The sequence below is a fragment of the Piliocolobus tephrosceles genome, chromosome 1, assembly GCF_002776525.5.
Source record: "Piliocolobus tephrosceles isolate RC106 chromosome 1, ASM277652v3, whole genome shotgun sequence".
Lineage (NCBI taxonomy): Eukaryota > Metazoa > Chordata > Mammalia > Primates > Cercopithecidae > Piliocolobus > Piliocolobus tephrosceles.
The window spans coordinates 122,631,103-122,654,020 of record NC_045434.1 but is presented as its reverse complement, the minus strand read 5'-3'; the positions used below and the strand labels follow the sequence as shown (position 1 = coordinate 122,654,020).

General features: G+C 38.5%; 1 protein-coding gene across 2 annotated transcripts in view; it reads right to left on the bottom strand.

Moving 5' to 3' along the window:
• Window positions 1-15,358, bottom strand: part of PLPPR5 (phospholipid phosphatase related 5) — a 116,869-nt gene extending 101,511 nt beyond the window's left edge. Inside the window, exon 1 of one of the 2 annotated variants that reach the window (XM_023231059.2) lies at window positions 14,900-15,358. In XM_023231059.2, the coding sequence (XP_023086827.1) occupies window positions 14,900-15,136 (237 nt within the window). In that variant the 5' untranslated portion in view covers window positions 15,137-15,358. The remainder of the gene's footprint in view (window positions 1-14,899) is intronic. The other variant, XM_023231060.3, reaches the window with a different exon arrangement.
• Between the last annotated feature and the right edge of the window lie 7,560 nt (window positions 15,359-22,918).

Here is a 22,918-nt window from a genome sequence, read left to right as displayed (position 1 = left end):
CCCAATTCAAGAATGACAAATAAAAGCCAATTAAGATATTTAAACTAAAATTGTTGTAATTTTTTGACAGTGGTTTGATTTATAAAGGTGAAAGGAAGATGATCTTAAGTCATTTGATTAATTTCAGAAAAAAAAAATTGTTAAAAAGTGTACAAAGTATATAAAATATCACCCTTGTAAAAGAAAGAGCAGGCCAGGCATGGTAGCTCATACCAGCACTTTGGGAGGCCAAGGTGGGTGGATCACCTGAGATCAGGAGTTTGAGACCAGCCTGGCCAACATAGTGAAACCCCATCTCTACTAAAAATACAAAAATTAGCCAGGCATGGTGGTGCACGCCTGTAATCCCAGCTTCTCAGGAGGCTGAGGCAAGAGAATCGCTCGAACCCAGGAGGCGGAGGTTACAGTGAGCTGAGATCACGCCACTGTACTTCGCCCTGGCTGACAGAGTGAGGAGGTTCGTCTCAAAACAAAAAAAACAAAAAAAGTAAAAGCACATACAGTGCTATATAAATGCTTAAGTAGTGACAATTTAAAGTTATGAATATATGTGCTATGTACAATTAAAGATATGGGAATGTGAAATAGTAATTACACAGGCAAAATACAACAATGTTAAAGATTTTTAAAACAAAATGATGAGTATGTGAAATATTCTCCATTTGAAGTAAGTGAGATTTATTTTGGACTGTCTTATACAGCTTTGATTAAATGAAAAATGGAATGAATATACATGAGGAAGATATTAGAAATCAGTGATGATTAGGAAATAAAGTAAAACTAAAGACAAGTTTTGGAAAAATAATTTGGACTTTATAACCTAGGCCTCTATGGATGGGCAATGCACCTAAATATATTTTCTCATAAAAATTATATTTTATTCAAGTGCCCAGGAAATTAATAATAGTCTTAAAGAAACAAGAGTACCTAAAATAATTTTGATTTCTATGAATCTTATTTTTTTAAATACACAACTATTAGGGTTACTTATATCTACAATTTTAAAGGCATTGTGGTAGTCAAGATGTGGTGAGCAAGAAGCAAAAATATGCAAGGCAAACATCCTAGTCTATGGGAACGTATAATCTTTTGACAGCCAAAATGTGTGTGTATGTAAGTAACTATAATGCACAACCATGTAGTATACTACATCATATATACTACATACAATTGAAAGCATTTTAATAATCATCTGATTCCAAGACAGTAAATCCAATTAGATGAGGTTGCCTGGTTTGTTCTCTTAAGGTTTAGAAGCTCAGCTTAGTCTCAGCAGGAGAGAAAATGCCACAATCTCTTAGCAACATTTATTGTTTTCATGAAGCAGGACAGTGTCACAATACCATGTTTTGCCTACTTGGAAAAAAAAAAAAGATGAATCTACTCTAAGGATGAGACAAATTAACCACAAGGTATCTTTATACCCACCCCAAGTCTAATGCATTGGGGAAAAAAAATAGCATGCAAAATAGGTACACTTTCTGCTCTACTTGCAAGACTGAAAGTACACTTAAAATACAACATTCAGTAGTGGTGACGATAGTTAAGAACGTAAGACATCTTGTGTACAGTCAGATATGGGCAGCCAGAATAGTAGAAGGGACTCAGGTCCATGTTATATAAAGTTAAAGATTCTCAGTTCAAGAAAAGAAGAGTCAGAGAACTGAAAAGTAACTTCAAACACTATGAGACCACCTAAGTTGTTCCAAATAACTTCAAAAGGTTGAGTGAGGTCAGTGAGAAGATTCAGAGAGACAGACTTTATTTCATTGGAAGGTAGAGCATCCCAATAGTCAGACTTGATTTTTACATAGAAACAGCTGCCTGGGGAAGCAATGAGTCAGTATCCTGTCCCAGTTGGAGTTCAAACCTTTGCTAACTAGATAGCTAATGATACAGAGGCTGAAAAAAAAAGGACTAGACTTTCTCAAGGGCTTAAAGCTAGTAAGCAGCAGAGCATGGAGGAACACTTACGCGCCTGCCTGTTAGGCCAATGAGTCACTGTTCATTTCATTTGTCTTGCTTTCTCTCCAGCAATCCATCACATACCCACAGGTACCCTTTTATCTTATGCAAAGTGTATAAGATAAGGGAAAAATACAGGAGTTTATAGAAAAGATGGATTACTGTTGAGTAGAAGCATTAAGGAAAGATTATGAAAGTGATAGTATTGGAGCTATCTAAATTAAATGATGGAAAGTGTTTAAATAAATCCAAATTAAGAACAGAGAAAATAACATCAAGTACAGTAGCTCACAGAACTGCTTTATCAAGTCACTGCTGCTTGCCAGGAAATGGTACCAGGCTGGACCAGTCCTGCTATTATGTTTGCTATTATTTTGAAAGTACTCCTAGGAACAGATTGTGTCCCTTCAGAAATAAATATGAGTTCAAAATATAAATATATTAATGTGTATGCTTTTCTCTTAAATTTATACCACTGAATAACTCTTCTGCCTTTAAGTAGTTGTCAAACTAATGACTATGTCTCAGGTGCAATAGATATTCTATATGTTACTTATGCTGTTATATTATGTGTGAAAATCACAGTGTAAGAATTCAAAATCTGTGCATCAAAAATGGGTAGATTTTGGTTATATCCACTTGTAGCAAGTTTCAAATGTAGTGTTACTTTTTGTCTGAAAAGATTTGATGTTAGAAACAAAAAAGCATCATCATCAAGCCAAATGATGTGGGTGTTAAATGCTCTTTTTCCCTGTCTTTTGCTACCTCTTCACTATCACAGTATTTAACTATAAACACAGTGTTCAGTAAAATCTTTTGGGACAACAGTATAGTCACTCGGAAAAAACTCTCATAGTAATCACATACTCTTCATCTATCTTCCAATTAATACTGCCATAAAGAAAGATTCATTGCAGATGGCCTTATCATCTCTAGGAAGTGGCAAAAAATAAATAACATAGTACTAGTGAGAAGGGCCATCCCTTTATTAAAAGCACATATGGAACCATTGTGTCGAGGTATGTCACTTCCTTTATGTGGGGTCACAGGTTAGTAGCTTAATCTTTCTGTGCCTCAGTGTCCTCATTTGTAAGCTGAAATAACAATAGGGTCTCATAATGCTGATGTAAGGGCTATGTTAGTTAATAGGTATAAAGTAGTTGAAACAATGTCTGCTACACACTAAGTGCTCTATATATGTTAGCTACTTGTGTATTTGTGTTAGCTCATTAGTTGCATAACCTTGGGCAAGTCACTTAGTCTCTCGAGGCATTAATTTGAAAATTACGAGATAAAACTATATAATCTCTAAGCCCTTCTTCATGACTAAAAAGTTCCAGTCATAAAGAAACATGTTCTCTTTCACATTGGATTCATGAATCTTTTCAAAAAATGGGATGACAGAAAGAGCCTGATAGTGTGCCTTGAAAAAAGTGTCTACTGAATTCTCATATCTGTATTCTAGATTTAGCCCAGGAAAAATAAAAAGGGAACCCCAAGTAATCATGTGATAAGGAGCCAGAGAGAAGAGGAAATAAAGATCTCTCTGTGAAAGACCTAAAAGATTGTCGCATAGTTTTGACTAAGTCTCTTCATTTTAGTGGTTGAGCAAACTCAACACTGCGAAGACACATGTGAACGCAGAGGACATTGTCACCAACCCAAAAATACTGTCTAGTAGTTTTTTAATTGGAAATTTTAGGAGTTCATTTTAAATTACAAGATGAATCCCCAGGTGCATTATTTCCATCCAGGACTGCTCAATTTTGGTGTGTGTGAGAACATAGTGTACTGCTTTGAGGAGATCTCTGGAAATACAAGACGTTTCTGAGTGTAAAAGGTACTTCTATGAACCCCAGTGTGAGAAAATGCTAAATATGAAATGAATATTAAAAAGTACAGTTTCTGCTGGTACTATCAAAAGCACCCTTTAAAAAAGGGATCACTGCACTAGAACACAATTTACTCAGCACAGAGGTTCTGGTTATATCAACACAAATTCGATTTTCCTTAGAGAGGAAATGCCACATGTTATTTTAGTGTTATGCAGATATGTCAGAGGTACATTTGTACATAACTGCTCTATAATTTCATAAGTATTTTATTTCCAGATATTTCTTTCAAATATTTGAAGAACGAGTGGTGGGGGCTGGGCTTTATCCTAGTTTTAGGATTTGGCACAAGTCACTTAACCTCTTTAAGCCTTCATCTCAAGGTATGGTGCACATAAAGGTGTTCACCAAATATTTGTCCAGAGAAAGGAAAGATGAGAGAGGGAGGGAGAAAGGAAGGAAGGGGGAAATGAAGGGAGAGAAGGAAAAAGAAATGGAAGGAGGGAGGGGAGAGGGGAGAAAGAATGGAATTAGAAAAAGTTCCCTCCTTTACTCTCCTCTTCTTGTACTTTCATTCTTTCTACACTGTTTCAATTCCAAGTGTTTTAGATATTTCCATACCATGCCAAACACAAAACAGGTCATCAACAAATTAATGAAAACTTGAAGAATTCAATAGACTAGCAAATGTAATTGTGGCAATATGGCAAATAAAATTCAATCACTTCCACAATTATTAAGTTACCCATTAGCTAACAAATTTTGTATGTCTATTCTAGAAATAATGAGGACAAAGAATACCTAGTTCCTAAGTTATGAAGTTTGTAATTTACTTTAAAACACTTCACCATAATCTGTATGACATGTACTTACCCGTTTGTTTAAATTCTGATTTAAGGAGTAGTCAGCTAAAATGCTATCAAAATGCCAAGTCCTACATAGTCACCAGCATTTTATCAGAAAGGCCCCACTCCAAAGTCTTTTTGCTATCTGCATGTTAATTAACAACTAATTTAATTAGCATTGTGGATGTAAAAAAGAATTTTTCATTGATGAAAGTAATGACTGAATTTGCATGACGAATGCTAAAGATGTACTCACCGGTATAATCAAAGATTTTCAAAAGAATATATACTTGCAGCTAACAAGAATATGAAAAAAAGCTCAACATCACTAATCATTAGAGAAATTCACATGAAAATTACAATGAGACACCATCTCACATCAGTCAGAATGGCTATTATTAAAAAGTCAAAAAATAACAGATGCTGGCAAGGTTGCAGAAAAAAGGGAATGCTTATATTCTGCTAGTTAGAATGTAAATTAGTTTAACCATTGTGGAAAGCATTTTGGTGATTTCTCCAAGAACTTAAAACAGAATTGTCATTTGACCCAGCAATCCCATTGTTCGATATATACCCAAAAGAATATAAATCACTGTAGCATAAAGACATACGCACATGTATGTTCATCGCAGCACTATTCACAATAGCAAAGACATGGAATCAACTCAACTCCAACATTGAGTATATATGGACACAAAAAAGGAAACAATAGACACTGGGGCCTACTTAAAGGTGGAGGATGGGAGGAGGGTCACGATCAAAAAACTGCCTATAGGATACTATGCTTATTACCCGGGTGATGAAATAATCTGTACACCAAACCACTGTGACATGCAATTTACTTATAACAAACCTGCCTATGTACTTCCTGAACCTAGAATAAAAGTTTAAAAAGAGACTTTCAAGCTATGTGGTTTAACTAAAATAGTTTGGAGTACTTCCTACTATTGAATGAAAAGGGTATAGGACTCTAGTAAGGCCTACACTCTCTCCCCGAATGGCTTATTCTTAACAGATTTAGAGTCTAGTCCTTGGTTTAAAAGGGTTTCTGCTTGGAGCATGTCAACTTGGGGACCTAGAATCCCACTGTGGCTGTGCCCACTTTCATACAGGAGTTCATGAACTAAAAACTTCTCAAGGACAGAGAGTTGGGAATCAATTGAACTTAGAGAACTTAGAGAACAGAATATGTAAACTGTTTGCTTAATAAATTGTTATTAAATAACTGTATGCACAGCAGAATTTGTTCTGACACTTGAATTTAATTCACTACAACATCATCACCACGAACTTCAGGTGGTGCCTGGACACCTTATCTAGTAAAAATAACCTAAAAGCTGGGCATGACAAAATTGGTTTGAATCAGATAACACTACATGACTTTGAGATGCTCCAATCTAGTTACAGAAATGTAAACAAAATACAATACAAATCATAATATAAAGTTATTTGAGTTTCACAACTTGTATAAATGATGAAAGGATCATAGAAGAGAATGCAGTTATTCAACTTAGAGACTCCAAGAGACCTACATAAAGGCATTGGTGCTAGCTTGGAAGAATGTATCAGAATATTCCAGGAAGTTGTTTCTGTTTTTGTGGGGGGTAGGGGAAGCATAACAGAGGTGAGAAGAAAGGAACATAAAAATGAATTCATACAAGAAATTACAAATGTATTATACACACACATACACTACCCCCACCCACACATACACACACATGCTTTAACTCATACATGTTGTATCAGTGAGAAAAGCCTACAGTAAATTATCTATAGAGTTTTAAATGTACCTGGCCTGGAGAGTAAAGCTCTAGAATCCCGCTTTTGCCACCAAAAAAAAAAAAAAAAAAAAAAAAAAAAAATGGTGATTTTACTGACAGTGATTCTCAAACTACATCTGTCATAATAAGACTAAAAAAGTAACCAGCCTGCTGAGTGAAAACTGGCATTCTCATAAAAAGTTTAAACAGTACTGAATATAGAACTCCACTTCACATATGTTAAAATATCTTTCATAATAATGATATTCCTTATGATTTTCCAAAGTCTGTTATAAGGGTGCTGCTAACTATAGGTTAAGATCCTAACTCTGACCTCAGAACTTACCTTCTCAACTGTATAAATGGGAAGGATAAGCTGGGAAAATTTTGTTCTACTGGCTATTCTACTGGTCTTAGGGATCAATAAAGTTTTATCTTTAAACATAGATTTTTTTTCTTCTTTTTATGTTTGGTTGTAACTAAACTTACATATTAACAAGTATGTGAATACTGTAAAGAACATATTGATGTATACTCAATATGTTTTAACTCTCCCTTGCCTGCTAGGAATGCCATCATTTCAGCTATAAATCAAATCACGGGGCAACTGCAGCCAACAAAGCATCAGACCTGAAGTAATAGGTTCAGATCTTAGATATGTGATTTACCAACTGGAGCAAATTGCTGAAGCTCCCTGGATATGTTCCTATATATGCTATCTGAAAGGATTAAAGAGTAAATGGTTTACCTCATTCATTCAACAAAAATGATTAAGTACACATAGTGTAATTTGCTCTGCATTATCAATAAAAATTATTAGCATTTATGTTAAATAACTAGCTATCACTTATTGAGCACTTAGTGCATGCAAATATTTAACTCTTATCAGGTATCAGGTTAAGTATTACCTCAGTCTTACAGATTAAAAAAACTGAGACTTGGATATGTAATTTTAAGTATTTTTGTCTGAACTTCCGAAGGGCAGAGATATGCCTTACTTACTTTAGAAGCCCAGGCAATAGCACTATACCTATTACATAGTAGATACATTGTCTTCTTTCAAACTTTTTGTAAATAATGTGTTTGTGGCACAGTACCAATTTAAAAATTCATATGATACATGACATACTTAATATATGGTATCAGCTATGCTCCCTAGAAACGTTATTTATTTCAAATTACAAAATGAACGAGATGATTCTTTCTAATCATGTTGACAATACTCAGCGCTTATTGAAATATTTTGAAAATAGCATTGCATTAATAATTAGGAGACCATTTTACATTTTTTTTTAAATCTTTGCTATTCTTTCTACAGAAAAATCAGAAAAGAAGTGTACAAATCTTACTCATTTTTCCACACCGCAGACTTAGGCTGGCAAAGTAGTGCTACAAGCAGTGCTAACCACCTCCAATGACCAGGTAGCCACACAACCCGTGTAACCTGCTCACGTTATATTTTCCTTATATGTATGAAGTGATTTACTGTCTCCATAGTGTTTTCTCAACCATTTCATTCTCACAACAGCACTGAAAAGTAGGAAGAAATAAGTCAATATTTTTCAGGTAAGGAACTGGCAAGAGAAGCCACATGGACAATGAGCAATGAAAGACAGAGGGAGAGACAGGAACAGGAAAGAGACAGAAGGGTGGGAGAGGTGAAGGGAGAAAAAAACACTACTGGTGTTATGGGTCTTTGCTTTTCCCTCAGCATCACCATCTCCTTAGCAGTATGCAAAGGAGAGAAAATAAATGGAAAAAGAGACAAAGAGGAATGAAGAGAGAAAGGGAAAAAGAAAGGGAGGGAAACAGGAAAGAAGGGAGAAAATAAATGAGCATGAGTGAAAGTATCTAAGTGAAGCAAAATCCTAAGAGACACAAGAAGAAGTTTAAACAGACCCACATATCCCCAAAGAGTAGTTCTTAACTTTTAGGGGATTTTGGATATATCCGATAATCTACTAAAAGCAGAGGCTCTTACTAAAGAAACTGCATATGTATATACATACATGCAATATTTTACACATAATTTCCTTGCATTCACTGCACCCCCAAATCTGGTGCCAGGTCTCATTTTAAGAAACATGCCTTAGTAACAGAAGTACCTTCACCTCTCCATATACCATGGTTTGCAGATCTAGAACCAGAGGGTGGTTCCACATAAATGTGGTGCTTGTAGCATTGTAGTAGAGTGTGCTACTGAGATGAGATGCATGCCTTCAAATCAAAACAACAGAAATATCTTTGACTCCCTTCTGCTGCCACCTACTCCTCTACAACATTTCCAAGCTTAATAGGAAACAAACAATGTCCTACACCACCCATTGAAATGATCATCTACAACAGAACACGAAGTTTTCCATCAAAGCAGGAAAATTGAAATCGAGGATAAAAGATTTGAGAAAATTTTGATTCCTGGTATTGACTCACTATGAGTGAAAATCTTTAAAGACTAATTAACATGTTAGGATAAAAGTATGTAACAAAAAATGAAATGCACAGCCTTTGGTGATTATGCCATTGCCATCATGAGACTCCAGATGGGTCATCTAACCCTTATCCAAATCTCTTTCATAAATTTGTTGTGAAAATTGATTATATTAATGAATTTAAATAATTAGAGTCTGACATACAGTAATCTCACTAAGCTTCCCATTTCTCATTTATAAAATAAATATATTTAATGTTAGTCCCCTATATGTTTAAGGAAAGTACTATCCTGGGGAGTGTTAAATGAAGCAATGCGATAAATGCACCTAACACAGCGGCTGGTGTGTAAGAAATACATGACGAATTTTAGCTAATATTAGCCCACTTGGACAAACAGAGGAGTCACCAAAGATAGGAATCATTAATTTCATTCTAAGAACTGAATTTTGATTAATTTTTGCTTTTCTTCCTATTCAGACTCCCAATTTGTGAAGGTCAGCAGACTAAACTAGGTGGTTTCTATCTACATTTAATTTCTTACTGGAATCTACTAACAAACTAAAGTATTTTGCTAGGTGCTTTAAAGAGGTTTCCTGATTAATCAACACAGGCTTGGAAAACCTAATAGGAGCTAACACATATACAGATGGGCACTGCTCTGACACTTACACATGTTAACCCATTTCATACTCAGTAATCCTGTGAGGCTACTACTCATATTTACCTCAATTTTACCATCGAGAAAACGGAGGCATAGAGAAGCTAACTGGCTCAAATTCTCACAGCTGGAAAGTAGCAGATCTGGCCTCCAAACCCAAGCAGGCTCCAGAGTCTGTGATCTTAACCTCTACAGGCACTGAGTCTCCGAGAGGTGGGTGTTTTTATGTCCAGTTTATGAATGAGAACATTTTGACTGAGGTTACATGGCTAGTAAGTGGGAGAAACCAGGATAAGAATCCAGACACATCTGAAACCCATGTCTGTGCTTTGTCTCCTACACCACACCACAAGAGTGTTCCAGGAATGGGGATGGGCAGTGAGCCCAAGGCCAGGTTTGGGGGAGAAGAAGTCTATGGAAAAGCTCTAGGCACGTTGATCCAATGGGGAGCTCTGGGTATGAGATGACTTTCTATCATCTATCTTCACCACATACAATGACATCAGCACCCTGGGGATAGCAGCAGTAGCTACATTTCTCAAATCTGAGTCTCCAGGTCCAGAGGGAGCTTCCTGGGGTTGCAGATATAAATAATTTGAGATGCACCTTAACATTCAAACCTGCCGTGCTCAGTGTCAGGGGCTGCCTTGGTTGGTGCTGGTTTTCTTTGTCTTTATTCTAGCTTTGTGAAGATGGTGATCTAGCTTCATCTCCTTTAAATCATCTATGTTGCTCAGAGATCTAAGGAACAATAGCTGCTAGTGGCCACTGTATCCAAATTTGGGGAGCAGAAACCACTGCCATCACCAGTTCTTTTAATCAATGAACACCAAGGATCACTAACTAAACTTGTATCTGTACAAGCAGTGTCCAGTGCTCTGGCAAATGCTATAGAGAACCAACTGAACAGTACCTATTTTCAAAGAGTTTATAAACGATATCATCTGAGTAAATAAGCCCAAATTACAGGTGTTTTCTGAAAATGCAATTGCAGTAACATTAGACAATGCAAAATAAACTTGGAGATGAAGAGTTTGAAATTATGTATTTTGATAACATTAGAGTCCTATATACTACTACCTTAAAAAAGTCCTAAAACACCACCCATCATACTTTATCTCTGCTAAATTCCTACCAAATTGAGAAAATCTCTCAGCCCGGCATGGCATTTCAGGCCTTATCAATGTGACCCCAGCCTTCATCTTCAGATGCATACGCCATTTTCCCCACACACCACTCTTAGAAACAAACCAACCAACTGCTGTTTCAAGAGTACAGTCTCCATTTGCTGCCTCCACAGGGTTGTTCACGAAGCTGTTCACGGAGTGATGTCCTAACTCAAATTCTATTTCAGCCTCTCCTTCAAGACACACCTTAAATATCACCATCTTCTCCATGAAGCCTTTCCTCTTGTCTCCAAACAGAAGTGATTTATCTCATCCTCTTCTGAACCACTAGAGGTCTTTGTGGTATATGCAGATGCATGTATATGCATATATACATACACATGTATAACTTCTGTCATAATTATTTATATTATGAGCTGTGGTATGGTTATCTAATTTCACAAATTAGGCTGTAAACACCTTAGGATCGGTTACTATGGCTAACTTCTGAAGTTGCCTTTATAACCTCTACTCAGCCAGATATAATGCTTGGAACACAGGAATTCAATAAATTTTTACTGATTTTTTAATAATAATAATCTTAATTATGTAGTGAACTCCTATGGAGTATCAACTATGGGCCAAAGATGACATTTACATATTATAACTAATTTGATATTCAAAACCTTGTCACTAAGGGAATTGAAGCTTAAGGAGCTTAAATGGAATACTGTGCGGCCATAAAAAAGGATGAGTTTGTGTCCTTTGTAGGGACATGGATGCAGCTGGAAACCATCATTCTCAGCAAACTATCGCAAGAACAGAAAACCAGACACCGCATGTTCTCACTCATAGGTGGGAACTGAACAATGAGATCACTTGGACTCGGGAAGGGGAACATCACACACCGGGGCCTATCACGGGGAGGGGGGAGGGGTGAGGGATTGCATTGGGAGTTATACCTGATGTAAATGACGAGTTGATGGGTGCTGACGATTTGATGGGTGCAGCACACCAACATGGCACAAGTATACATATGTAACAAACCTGCACGTTATGCACATGTACCCTAGAACTTAAAGTATAATAAAAAAAAAAAAAATTCTTCTCTAATAGTAAAGGCTTTTAAAGTTTTGGATTTGAATTGACAACACTATTTATAGTTTTGATTTGTATGTTTGATTTGTATTTTTCTCATTATTATTAATTTCCAACCCATTTGTAAATTTACTTTAACAATAAATTGATTTACTTTTTGACTCAAAAAAAAAAAAAATAAATTGTTCAAGGTTACACAGCAAGTAGAGTTCCCAACTCGTAACAATGCAGCAGAGTGTACTTTGGATTTGAATCCAAATTTACTGGACTCTGAACCTGGGCCCCAAGTCAGCATTATATAAAAGTGATAAAATTCAAAATATATATTGTTTTTAATTTGTATGTAAATGAATTTAGTAAGTATGAAACAAATCTGTAGATTGTGGTAGTGAGGAGAACGACTTTTCAAAATTACCCTCAAGAACTAGAAATGAGTTTGAAAGTTAAAAATATATATAGATATTGATATAGATATCATATATATATTTAGATATATATATGAACCTTTATTACTACAGGACAAAAAATGTAAAAGAGACTTTTTGAGGCATTTATTTAGAAGAATGATTCACGAGCAAATTGAATCTTCATCCTGTAATAGAAAAACCACACTTGAGAGTATGATAGAGTAGGGGGAGAATTCTGGGTGTAACATTCTTAGCCTTGGTCCTTGGAGAAGATACTTAATCTTTCTAAGCCTTCATGTTCCCCAATATTAGGTAAGAATAATAATTATTGCTTTCGGAGATAATGCAAATATCAGAAGGATATAAGGTATGTAGAATGTTTATTAGAGTATACAGAAGAAAGTAACAACACATCATGGGTACTGTTAATATTATTATTATTATTAGTTTGATGCCCAAGTGAGCATGCTAACCCAGTGTTCTTAGGAGTAGTGGAGAGGCAGAGCTGCCCTTGCTGCTCCCAGATCCTCACATGGTGACAGAGTGCACTATTCCTAGAAGCAGAAGGGAAAACAAACGCCAGAAGCACAGCTATCCTCCAAAACCCGCCACTTCCTTCTCTTCTAAACTGATTCCCAAATCTATTCTCCTGTACCTAAAATAACTAAAAGCCAAAACATCGAAATCAAGTTGGATTCTGACTTCAGAAAAATCTATCCACTTTTATTCTCAATGCCTGCCTGACTAGCCAGCTTCCACCTTCTTTCAGAGAACAAGCTCTTTGGAAGCAATGGAAGTCGCATGGCATTCAGGCATCAGTCCTATAGGCATACAAATGCCATAGCCACCTTTATTTTTGTTTTCAGATATTCCTAATTCATTAACTGAACCTCATTTTCTTCAAATATTAATTGGAGATAATATCTCCTGAAAGAGCTGCTCTGAGAAATATACATGACTATGACTATTTGGTACCCAAAATAGAGTAGGCACTAAATAGTGACTAATTCATTCCTTTTCTCCGTCCTACATTCCCCCAAGTGGAGAATCATCCAAATCTTTGGGCTAGTGTGTTCGTGTCTCTAACTAGCACCTGCCATCATGATTGGATGGTTAGGACTGAAAAGTGCTATCTGATTTAAATAAGACATAGAATGATAATTAAAGGAAGAGTTATAGACATTATTGATTATAGTTATGACCAAACTAATGAACTGAAAGTGACAGTCTTTTCCTTTTTTCTTTAAAACAATCCTTGAAAAATATCTGAGCTATTTAGTCTCCTGGAAAAAAATGTATATGGGAAACCCCGATCTCCAGAAAGTAAAAAGGACCCCAAAATTTCTCTGCCAGCTTGTCAAATGGAGAAAAGAGAACACAAACATGAAGGCTGGATTTGGGGCTTCGACAAATTTTAGCAACTTATTATATATATATAGTAAAACACTATCTGGGGCAAGGTCTAACACATTTCAAACTATTATGCTAGAGGCAATCTGAAGTCAACCATCACAGGACATGTGATAAAGTTACTTTAAGGTTATCAAGAAATTCCTTGATTTGTTCATTGAATTCCATTTTATGTGTTAGGAACTTTTCATTATCTTGCAAATAAGTAAGTCATTGCTCCTAAAATAAATTTAAAAAATGATGACTATCCAAACGTAATGGATTCAACAGACACTCTTAACATTCAGTTTAGACATTTAGCTACTGAAAATAAAACTTCATTTTTCCTTTCTCCTTCATTTTCTTATTTCCTGGTTGTTATCTGCTGAGGGAGAGAGAGAGCGCGCATCACAGGAAGGGAACCTCCGATACTTTGTCAATTTTAAAGGAACCATAAAATATCAGGTTTTCTAAAGAAATACTAACAATTCTCCTAAGAATAAATATGTAGAATATTCACATATGTAAATTATAATAAAATTAATATTATGTGTAACTTATCCCAATAATTTCATAGGTATATAAGTGAGGTGTGTGTGTATATATATATATATACGTGCGTGTATCTGTATAGTCATTCCTTCTCTCTCACACACACACATAGACTCAATAAATCCAAAAGGCATGTTCTGTGAGGTTCTAAGAGAAAAGGACTTAAACTGCCCAGGGAGCGGAGCAGCCTTTAAATAAATCTGAAGTGCTCTTGTAATTGAGGCACAGCTCCTGCTTTTCAGCAAGGCACTGGTGTTGAGGCCTCTTCATTTAGAAATTCTCAAATTCTTTTTTCAGATATTTGTTCCCTGGTCAGCTTAGTCCCATTGGCACCTTCATCTGAAAAGGAAGGAGGTGGTGAAATAGAAATACGTGCCCCGACTCGGGAAGCGGGAATCCCTTCCACACCCCAGCAACTGATCCCCTCTCTCCTTGCCGGCCCGCCAGCCGCTGCTCTTCTTCCAGGCGCAATAGGAGAGAAGGCAGTGAGTGAGGCAAGGCCACAGAGTGAATGGAATCAAGGTTCACCCCCAAAGCTCACCTCCTCTGCAACCCCGATCCCCACCCCTCACCACCTACAGCCCCTCTTCCCTTCCATCCTCCGCCCCGTCACCCAAAGCTGAAGCCACCGCGGGGGGTGCGGTTGTGCGGGGGTGGCGTGTGGGAAGAGCTGGGGGCTTCCTTCGAACCCACCCCTCACGCGCCCTAGAATGTCCTCTGGGGAAGGGGCTGCCCATAACTTGGAGGAAGTTAGAAGGCAAAACCTACCGCGCCCCAACCCTCCGCGGGGCCTCAACCCCGAAGGCGAGGGGCGAGAGAAGGGAGTCGGCGGCAAGAGCAAGCACCGCGGGGCTTACCACGAGCACAGGGACCCCGGCGGCCAGCGAGTAGAGGAGCACGGGGGGCACGGCGCTGCTGTCCTCCGGGCCCGGGTAGGGCTTGCGGTAGGCGCTGTCGTGGCAGAAGAAGCCCTGCACGTTCACGGTGAACGTGTCCGTATACTCGAAGTAGTACGCCAGCATCACCGTCCCTGCCATGATCACCATCTGGAAATAGAGCATGCTGCTGGTGAGCGCCGCGGGCAGCAGGGGCATGCACGCCTCCCGGGCCGGGCCGAGCCGAGCCAAGCGGGCGGCCGACGCGGTGGGCCCCCTCCCCGGTCCGCCGAGGCAGCCACCGGGGGCGCGGCGGCGGGGGCGGCGGGAGGACTAGGCGCGGGAGGCGGGATGGAGCCGCTGGAGGAAGAGGCAGAGGCAGGTCCGGGCTTCCAGGCGCCGGCAGGCTGCAGAGGAGGCGGCTACCCCCGGACGAGCCCCCTCTCCCCTGCCCGCCCCCTGCCCGCCGCAAGCGCCGCCCGCCCCGGCGCGGGGTCGCGAGGGAGGGCGGGGAGTCCCGGGCGACGGGCAGCGGCCGCTGCGCCCCTGCACGAGACCATTCGAGAAGCGGCGGCGCTGGGTCAAGCCCCCTGGCCAGCCCGGAGGAGGCGGCGTGGGCGGACCGGGCGGCAGCCGGCGGGACAGCGGCACCTGTACCCCTCAGAGGGCGGACGCTGTGGGGCTGGAGAAGCTCCTCGCGGGGGTAAAATCAAAAAGGGGGGAGGGGAGGCAGTAGAGATGGAGCTTCCAGAAACTCTTCCGAGGCACCAGCTGAGCGGTTTAAGAAACCCGCACAACGCCTGGGAAAATGGTGCGTGGACGCGTCTTCCAAGCGCATAAGCCCACCAAGGCGCAAAGTGCCTATGCGGCGCCTCGAGTTTCAACCGGTGCGTCCAGCCTGCATTCCTCGAATTCCTTGACCCAGCCCGGGGCTGGAGCCTGGCGGTGGTTTCTAGGTGCTGTTTGAAAAATCTCAGGATTTTAGATTCGGGGTTTCTTTGCCTCCTCTGCAGCCTCCCAGGGCTTTGTGTGTATATATATATATATGTATAAATAATAATAGAAATCATAGCCCAGTAGCTCCCGAAGCATCATCTCTTGTACAGCGGCCCCTTCCTGGATCCAAGCATTCTCTTGCTCATCTTTTCAGTCTGTCTTTATTAGCTGCTTGTGACAGGAGGCATTGCAGATTCCAGGCACTGAGCGGTCCCAGCCACCAGGGTAGGAGAAAGGACTATTTGCCTCATCTCGTTATTTATTCCCTGAATTCCAGGGAACTGCAGGGATTCCTCAGGGGTCAGGATAAAGGAGAGGGAGACCAATGCTGGCTCACAGCACATGCATACAAAAATTCATACGTCCATGGGTGTCCACGCCTATGCGTGGGTATGTAACTAACTATGGAACTGCATATATGCAAGGAGCCCGTTCTGTCATGCCATGTGGGTCCCTCTGCAAGCTTAGTCAGCAGACTCTCAAGGGGTCTTTCTTTGAGCCTCAGGCTGACACCCCTCTAGTCCAGGGAGCGGGTGAAGAAGCATGAATACAAGCAAGAGGAGGAAAATATTTTTAGAACCCTGCCCTGCTCATTAAAACCTGGAATCACCTTCGCAAGGTTCTAGAATATTGGTTCATTGTAATAGGCTGTAGCTTGATGAATTTTAGAGGTGGGCCTTTATCATCAGGAAAAACAAAACAAAACACTGTTGGCTTAAAAATCTGTTGAAATCTGGCAAATGATTGGTAGTTTTGGGATTGGATAGTAATGGCAGTGTGAGTTTCTTATGCATACCTCACCCTCCGCATTGTTATAAACATAATTCCACAACTAATTACTTAGAGCTACAGGATAGACAACACTAAGCAATAGGTATAACAAGCAATTTTGGGCAGTGGGAGTAAGCTGTTCCAAAATGGACATGAGCAGCTTATATTATGAAAATATAACTACTACAAAGATACACGTTTTAAGGCTTCATTAAGAAAATCATTCTAAGACTGTAAGGGTATTTAAACTGCTACTCTGGTTCTAAATAAGAATCCCCCCAAACTGTCTCATTCACTGAGGAATGCTCCTGAATGCCCCTGAAGTCTTGATTATAGACATTTTTCCAATTTTTGGAAGAATGATGTTAATTTTTAAGGGTAACTCATTTCTTCAGTCTAATGAAAGTGTGCATTATTTTCACAATTAAGACTCATTGTAATGTGTTGTTAATGCATATGCAGTGCCCAGCACAGTACATGCAACACAGCAGAGTCCTTGTCTGACCTGTTCACTACTGTGTGCCCAGCATGAGCACCGCACTGTATTGCTCATTATAGTTATTTAAGAAAAATTTGTCGAGTATATCAATAAACTGGCTCCTCTAAGAACAATGGGAAACTGTTTTCACATAGAAAATTTGTCAAGGGTTAAGGAGTCAGAATCTGGATAAACACAGCCCACATAGTTACATGGTCACACTGAAGTAGAAGGTGTAGGTTGAGCATAAGAGCAGTGACTCTGGTATTGCCTCAGTGCAAATGCTAGCTCTGCCACTTACCACTTCTGGAAGCCTGGGCATGATGCTTCAACCCTTTCTGCCTTAGTTTCATCACCAGTAAAACTGAGATAATACTAGTACCTAATTTACAAGGTGGCTATAAGGATTAAATGATGCTAAGCTTATTATGTCTGGCACATTTAGTAAAATTTAATTTCTAGGCATAAATGTATCTAACCTACCTCAAGTAACTCAGGGCATTTCAACAGCCATCACCAGTCACTTTCTTCTCATTTTATTGCTTACAAAATGATTCTGGTGGAACCCATATTTTTGTAAGTGTGCAAATATTTTTTATAGATTTGTGCACATTCTGTCTTCTCCTTCAAGTGCTATCCATCTCAGGAATAAGATATTATATTCCTTCAGAATTCTAATATCCCCTAATATTTGTCTGTTTTAGATGGTGAAAGAATGCTGTTGACTGATTCATGGTTGCCTAACCACCCAGTGCTGAAATTCAAAGTTAATATTGAATCTTAACACATGTTATAAGGATACCAGTATTAAATTCACCTTCCATGAATATTTGAGCAGGCTAGATATTCATAGAAGTGGTTCAGGGCAGATGAAAGAGCATGAGTTATGTGCCCTTGGGCTAATTCCTTTACCTTCCTAAGCCTGAGCTTCTTTGGGGGCAAAAATGAAGTATTTTTTTTTTTAACCTTTGGGCTTATTTTGGCAATTAAATGAGAATATGTGAGCTGCCTGGTCCAAAGTAGGCACTTATTTAGGTGTTTCTTCACTTTATTTTCTATTAAGTCATTTAAGCTAATTCTTTTCCAATATATATCTTTCCAACTGCAAAGAATCCCTTGGAATCCTGCCTCAATTTTTACTTGTTTCTGGCTCTTTCTAGATGAAAAAAGCACTACTGATATTTAATCCTTTACAATCCTGCCTGAATCCTTAATTTCATTCTTAGGCACATCACTGTGCTTTCAAATGTATTATAGCTGTCAGTCTTAGCAAAACACTGTCTTGTCCTTCAAACTGTCCCTATCTGAGCTGCTACCAGCGTGAATAATCTAGGTTAAAAATGTGGACTTTATAATTTTTATTTTCCAATTTCTCATCATTCAAATGATAGTTAGATGTGCATGACTTAACCACTCTCACTGCCACCTTGTTTCTCCACCATAAAACATGAACATGGTAAACGTTAAGACAAATCTTGGGAGGAACATTTATCAATTCCAACACCTCTCCTCTCTCCACCCCAATACTATATGCTCTGGTAAGAACTAGTAAGGTGCTCGACTAGCATGGGAAGATATAGTCCTTGTCCATATGGTTTATAACTCTTCTTCCACAGACAGAAGATGGACATACAAAAAGTCGAGGTGGCAGGGACCTTTATCTTGGTAGGAAGTACAAAGACAAACTGAATAGTCCTTGGATGGGCGAGGATTGAATCTTTCTTGATGGCTTAGATAAGTGAATGTATTCTCCCTATTTAACTTTGAAAACCTAAGGTGCCTACTAGAAGAGTACAGAACATCTGTACCTGGCTCCTCAAGATTATTATCAACTGGGTCCTATACAACAAATATTTTATTGTTGAAAGAGCTAGATTGAGATTTTCCTCTAAGGGTCAAGGATTTGACTTTCATTGGTTTATAGACATAGTGTTGGTAGCAAAGACATACCTGAGCATTTCAAAAAAAAAACAAAATACAGAATGTTAAATGTTGATTTCCATGTGTTTCGGGTAAATAGTGCATAAGCCCAGACATTCTCCTGAAATGTTCTCATTCCGTATGCAAAAACAGAAAAAAAATTATAGCTGAGATGGTGGAATATGAAGGATTGAGACAGTTTTACATAAGACAAACTAGGGAAGCATCTTCAAAAGAGTAGATTTCTCCTTTAAACAACAACAAGAACAACAGCAACAACAAAACCTATATTCATAATGCCAAACCTGAGCTAGAGCTAGTTAAGGAGATGCAAGGGTGCACAAAGTTAGATGAGTTTGAACTAATGCGGAACTTTAAATATTAACATATAGATTGGTGGAAGATCTCATGAGGATAAATTTGGAAAGAGATTTTTTTAATAGGCCAGGTAACTGCTTCCAGAATAAGTAAGAGTATCTGATACTTTATTCTAAAATTATCTAAAAGCCTACAAAAGGCAGTATCTAGCAGCTTATTATTGGACTGAATCTGGGGAATGAACAAATACACTGATCTACTAACTCCCAGACTACTTGATATGAGGAATGCCCCTGAAGCTTGAATAAGAGAAATAAGATGTAGAATCTGATTAACTCAAGAAATGTTGTGCTTAAAGACATTTGCATAAATGCAAAGATACAAAATTCTGAAAGGCAAATTTGAAAAGGTAGGACTATTTGGGATTACACCCTTGACCTCTTCTTATTGATACCGTACGATATGAGATCCTCACAAAATGATTTCCAGTGTTTAATTTAGGACATAGCTGCTTTCTTAAGCAAACAGGAAGAAAAACAGCTAGGGTAGTAATTGGAGTGTCTGTCTTTGAATTTCCAGTTGTTATGGGATGTTTAATTCAAAGGCCAGATGCTTCTGACCTGGACAAGTTGTACTTATCTTGGGACCACTGAGATGTCTTTAAAATGCCTTACTCTGTGTCTGTATTATAGCTTATTCTGTTCTACATTTCCAGTATTTTAAGTTTTCACTTTTAACACAGTTATCACAAACAAAACGTATATTTTGTTAGAGAATCCAGTTATATTTCACCGAGGGTACAGATATGAAATTAATGGACCAGGTGAAAAGAGCTAAAATAACATAAAATATTAAGGCTGGGAAAGAAATGAAATACTTAACTGATGTGTAAGGGAACACTCCTATGTGAACATAACATTTTTAAATTATTAAGTTAGCAAAAGTTAATTGGAACATGCTCATAATGTTTACTGTGTAAACCTGGCAAATACTTAGTCTGTCTGAGTCTCAGTTTGCTCATCTCTAAAATCGGGTGAATGAATCTTAACTATGCAAAGATGTTGAAAGGCTTATATTTATAAAATGCTTCATAAATAGTAAAGCATTGGGAAGATCTGCATTAGAAAATATGTGATCAGGAAAAGAGAATGCCTAATCCAAGTAGGTCCTGGGTTTTCTTCCCATCACTGGGTTGCAGCTCACAAAAACTCAGATTCGTCACTGCCTGGTCTGTTTCCACATCTGTGAATATTGGATTGTTCACTATATGTTTTCATCATAAAAATAGACATTGTTAAGTATAAATCCATGAGTCTATAAAATCAGAGGATGTTTCAAAATATTCAAATTCCCTGAGAATAACTTTAAACAATTACTAAGAAAAGTACATAAGAGTGTGTCAGTGAAACATGGTGGTTAAATGCAAGGATTGGGGATTCAACAGATCAGAGTTTGTATTTTGCTGTGTAGAATTGTGACTGTGGGACTTAAACAGGTCATTTCAGTTTCTCAGTGTCTACAGTGTCCTCAAATGAGGCTAATGTTTCCTACTTCGCCGAAATGCTGTACAGAGCCTAGGTCATTCTTGATAGCCACTGATCATTACTGCGATTGTTATTCATCACCACACTGGTATAATTCTGCCACTGCTGAATCAGCAAACCTTTCATTGATCCATTTGAAATTGTGGCAGCATTCCTACAGAAGTGTTTTTGTAACTTCACGTTTCTTGAAGACACTTGAAAGTCACTATTTGTGTTATGATAAATGAGGACCACTCTAAACTAAATCACACATCCTGTTAATACTTCAAGAAACAAAAGTTCTTTAGCAGTGATACAGAACACATGGGCAACTAAGCTGATGACAGCTGCAGGTTCTTTGTCAAAGCTTCAGACTGTGAATGCTCATCAGTATTTGCCTGGTTGTCCTTCAGTGTCCTGCACTAGGTAAATGACCGAAATAAAAATATGGCAGAAACTAGGCACTCAAAATCACTCTTTATGTTAATACTTGGACTGTAATCAACTATTGATTTTCATCTTTAAAAACTGGGATCAAGAGCAGATGAATGAATCAAGGTTCATAATCTTGATTAATGAAAACCTGATTTATTCATAACCGGACCCCCTGCCACACTGGAAGCCTCAGTTAAATGGAGAAGATTTAATAGTATTCTGTACACCACTTTTTGGAAGATAAGTAAACCGAAACTAATGCTGTTACACCTCTTCAGTAAAGTGGAGATAGTTGTGAGGATCAGAAATTTGTGAGTAAAATAGCACTCCCCTCCTTTCTGATGTATAGTAGTCACTAAATAGTCTTGTTGTTGTGTAAAAAAAAATAAACATATATCAGGCACTTTTTTACAAAAGGCCCAGAGTTTACCCTGCCATCAGCACTTAAAAAAAATCAGTCTTCTACATCTTGTTCTGCTACAGTAATGAACAGTAAGAACTGAGCATTAGAATAATGACCCCTATGTCAGACCATCAAAGATAAATGCAGTATATTCAGCATGTTTTGATTACTAATTTAAGAGTCCTGACAGAAAAGAGGGTTTCTATTAATAAAAGCTGTAGTTCCCCAGGATACCCTCTTTTATGAGACTTTTATGAAGTTAATTGAGTTTTTACTATTTGTGTTCTGCTATCTTTAATACAAATCTATATAAGCCTAAAGACGTATTAAAGCAAGTCATCAGTGACTAAAAAAAACAAGTGGAAATATTTTGTACTTATCCATTAATTAAACATGTAAAGCATCATTACACATTAAAGCATTGGTTATAATGGTTGACTGATACAATAATGAAATGTCTTTAGAAATACTGATACAATAACAGTGATACTCAGAAAAGTAAACAAAACAATATTCACAGTGATATGCTTCTCTTCCAAATACTTCCCCCGACTTTCTTTCAAAATGATTTTGTTTAATGTCACAGTGGTATAGTATATAAATACTTATTATTAATTATTATTATTTTTGGGAAAGAGTCTTGCTCTGTAACCCAGGCAGGAGTGCAGTGGTGTGATCATGGCTCACTGCAGCCTTGACCTCGTGGACCTAAGCCGTCTTCCTACTTCTGTCTCCTGGGTAGCTAGTAGCAGATATGCACCACCACACCTGGCTTATTTTTTGACGTTTTTGTGGAGAGGACATCTGACTCTGTTGCCCAGGCTATTCTTGAGCTCAGGCTCAAGAACTGTTCTGAGTTCAAGCTATCCTCCTGCCTTGGCCTCCCAAAGTGCTAGGATTACAAGTGTGAGCCACTGCATTTGGCCTAAATAATTATATCTATATGTATTTTTTGAGGTGGAGTTTTGCTCTTATCACCCAGGATGGAGTGCAGTGGCGTGATCTTGGCTCACTGCAACCTCCACTTCCCAGGTTCAAGTGATTCTCCTGCCTCAGCCTCCTGAGTAGCTGGGATTACAGGCGCACACCACTACACCTGGCTGATTTTTTTTTTTTTTTTTTTTTTTGTATTTTTTTAGTAGAGATGGGGTTTCACC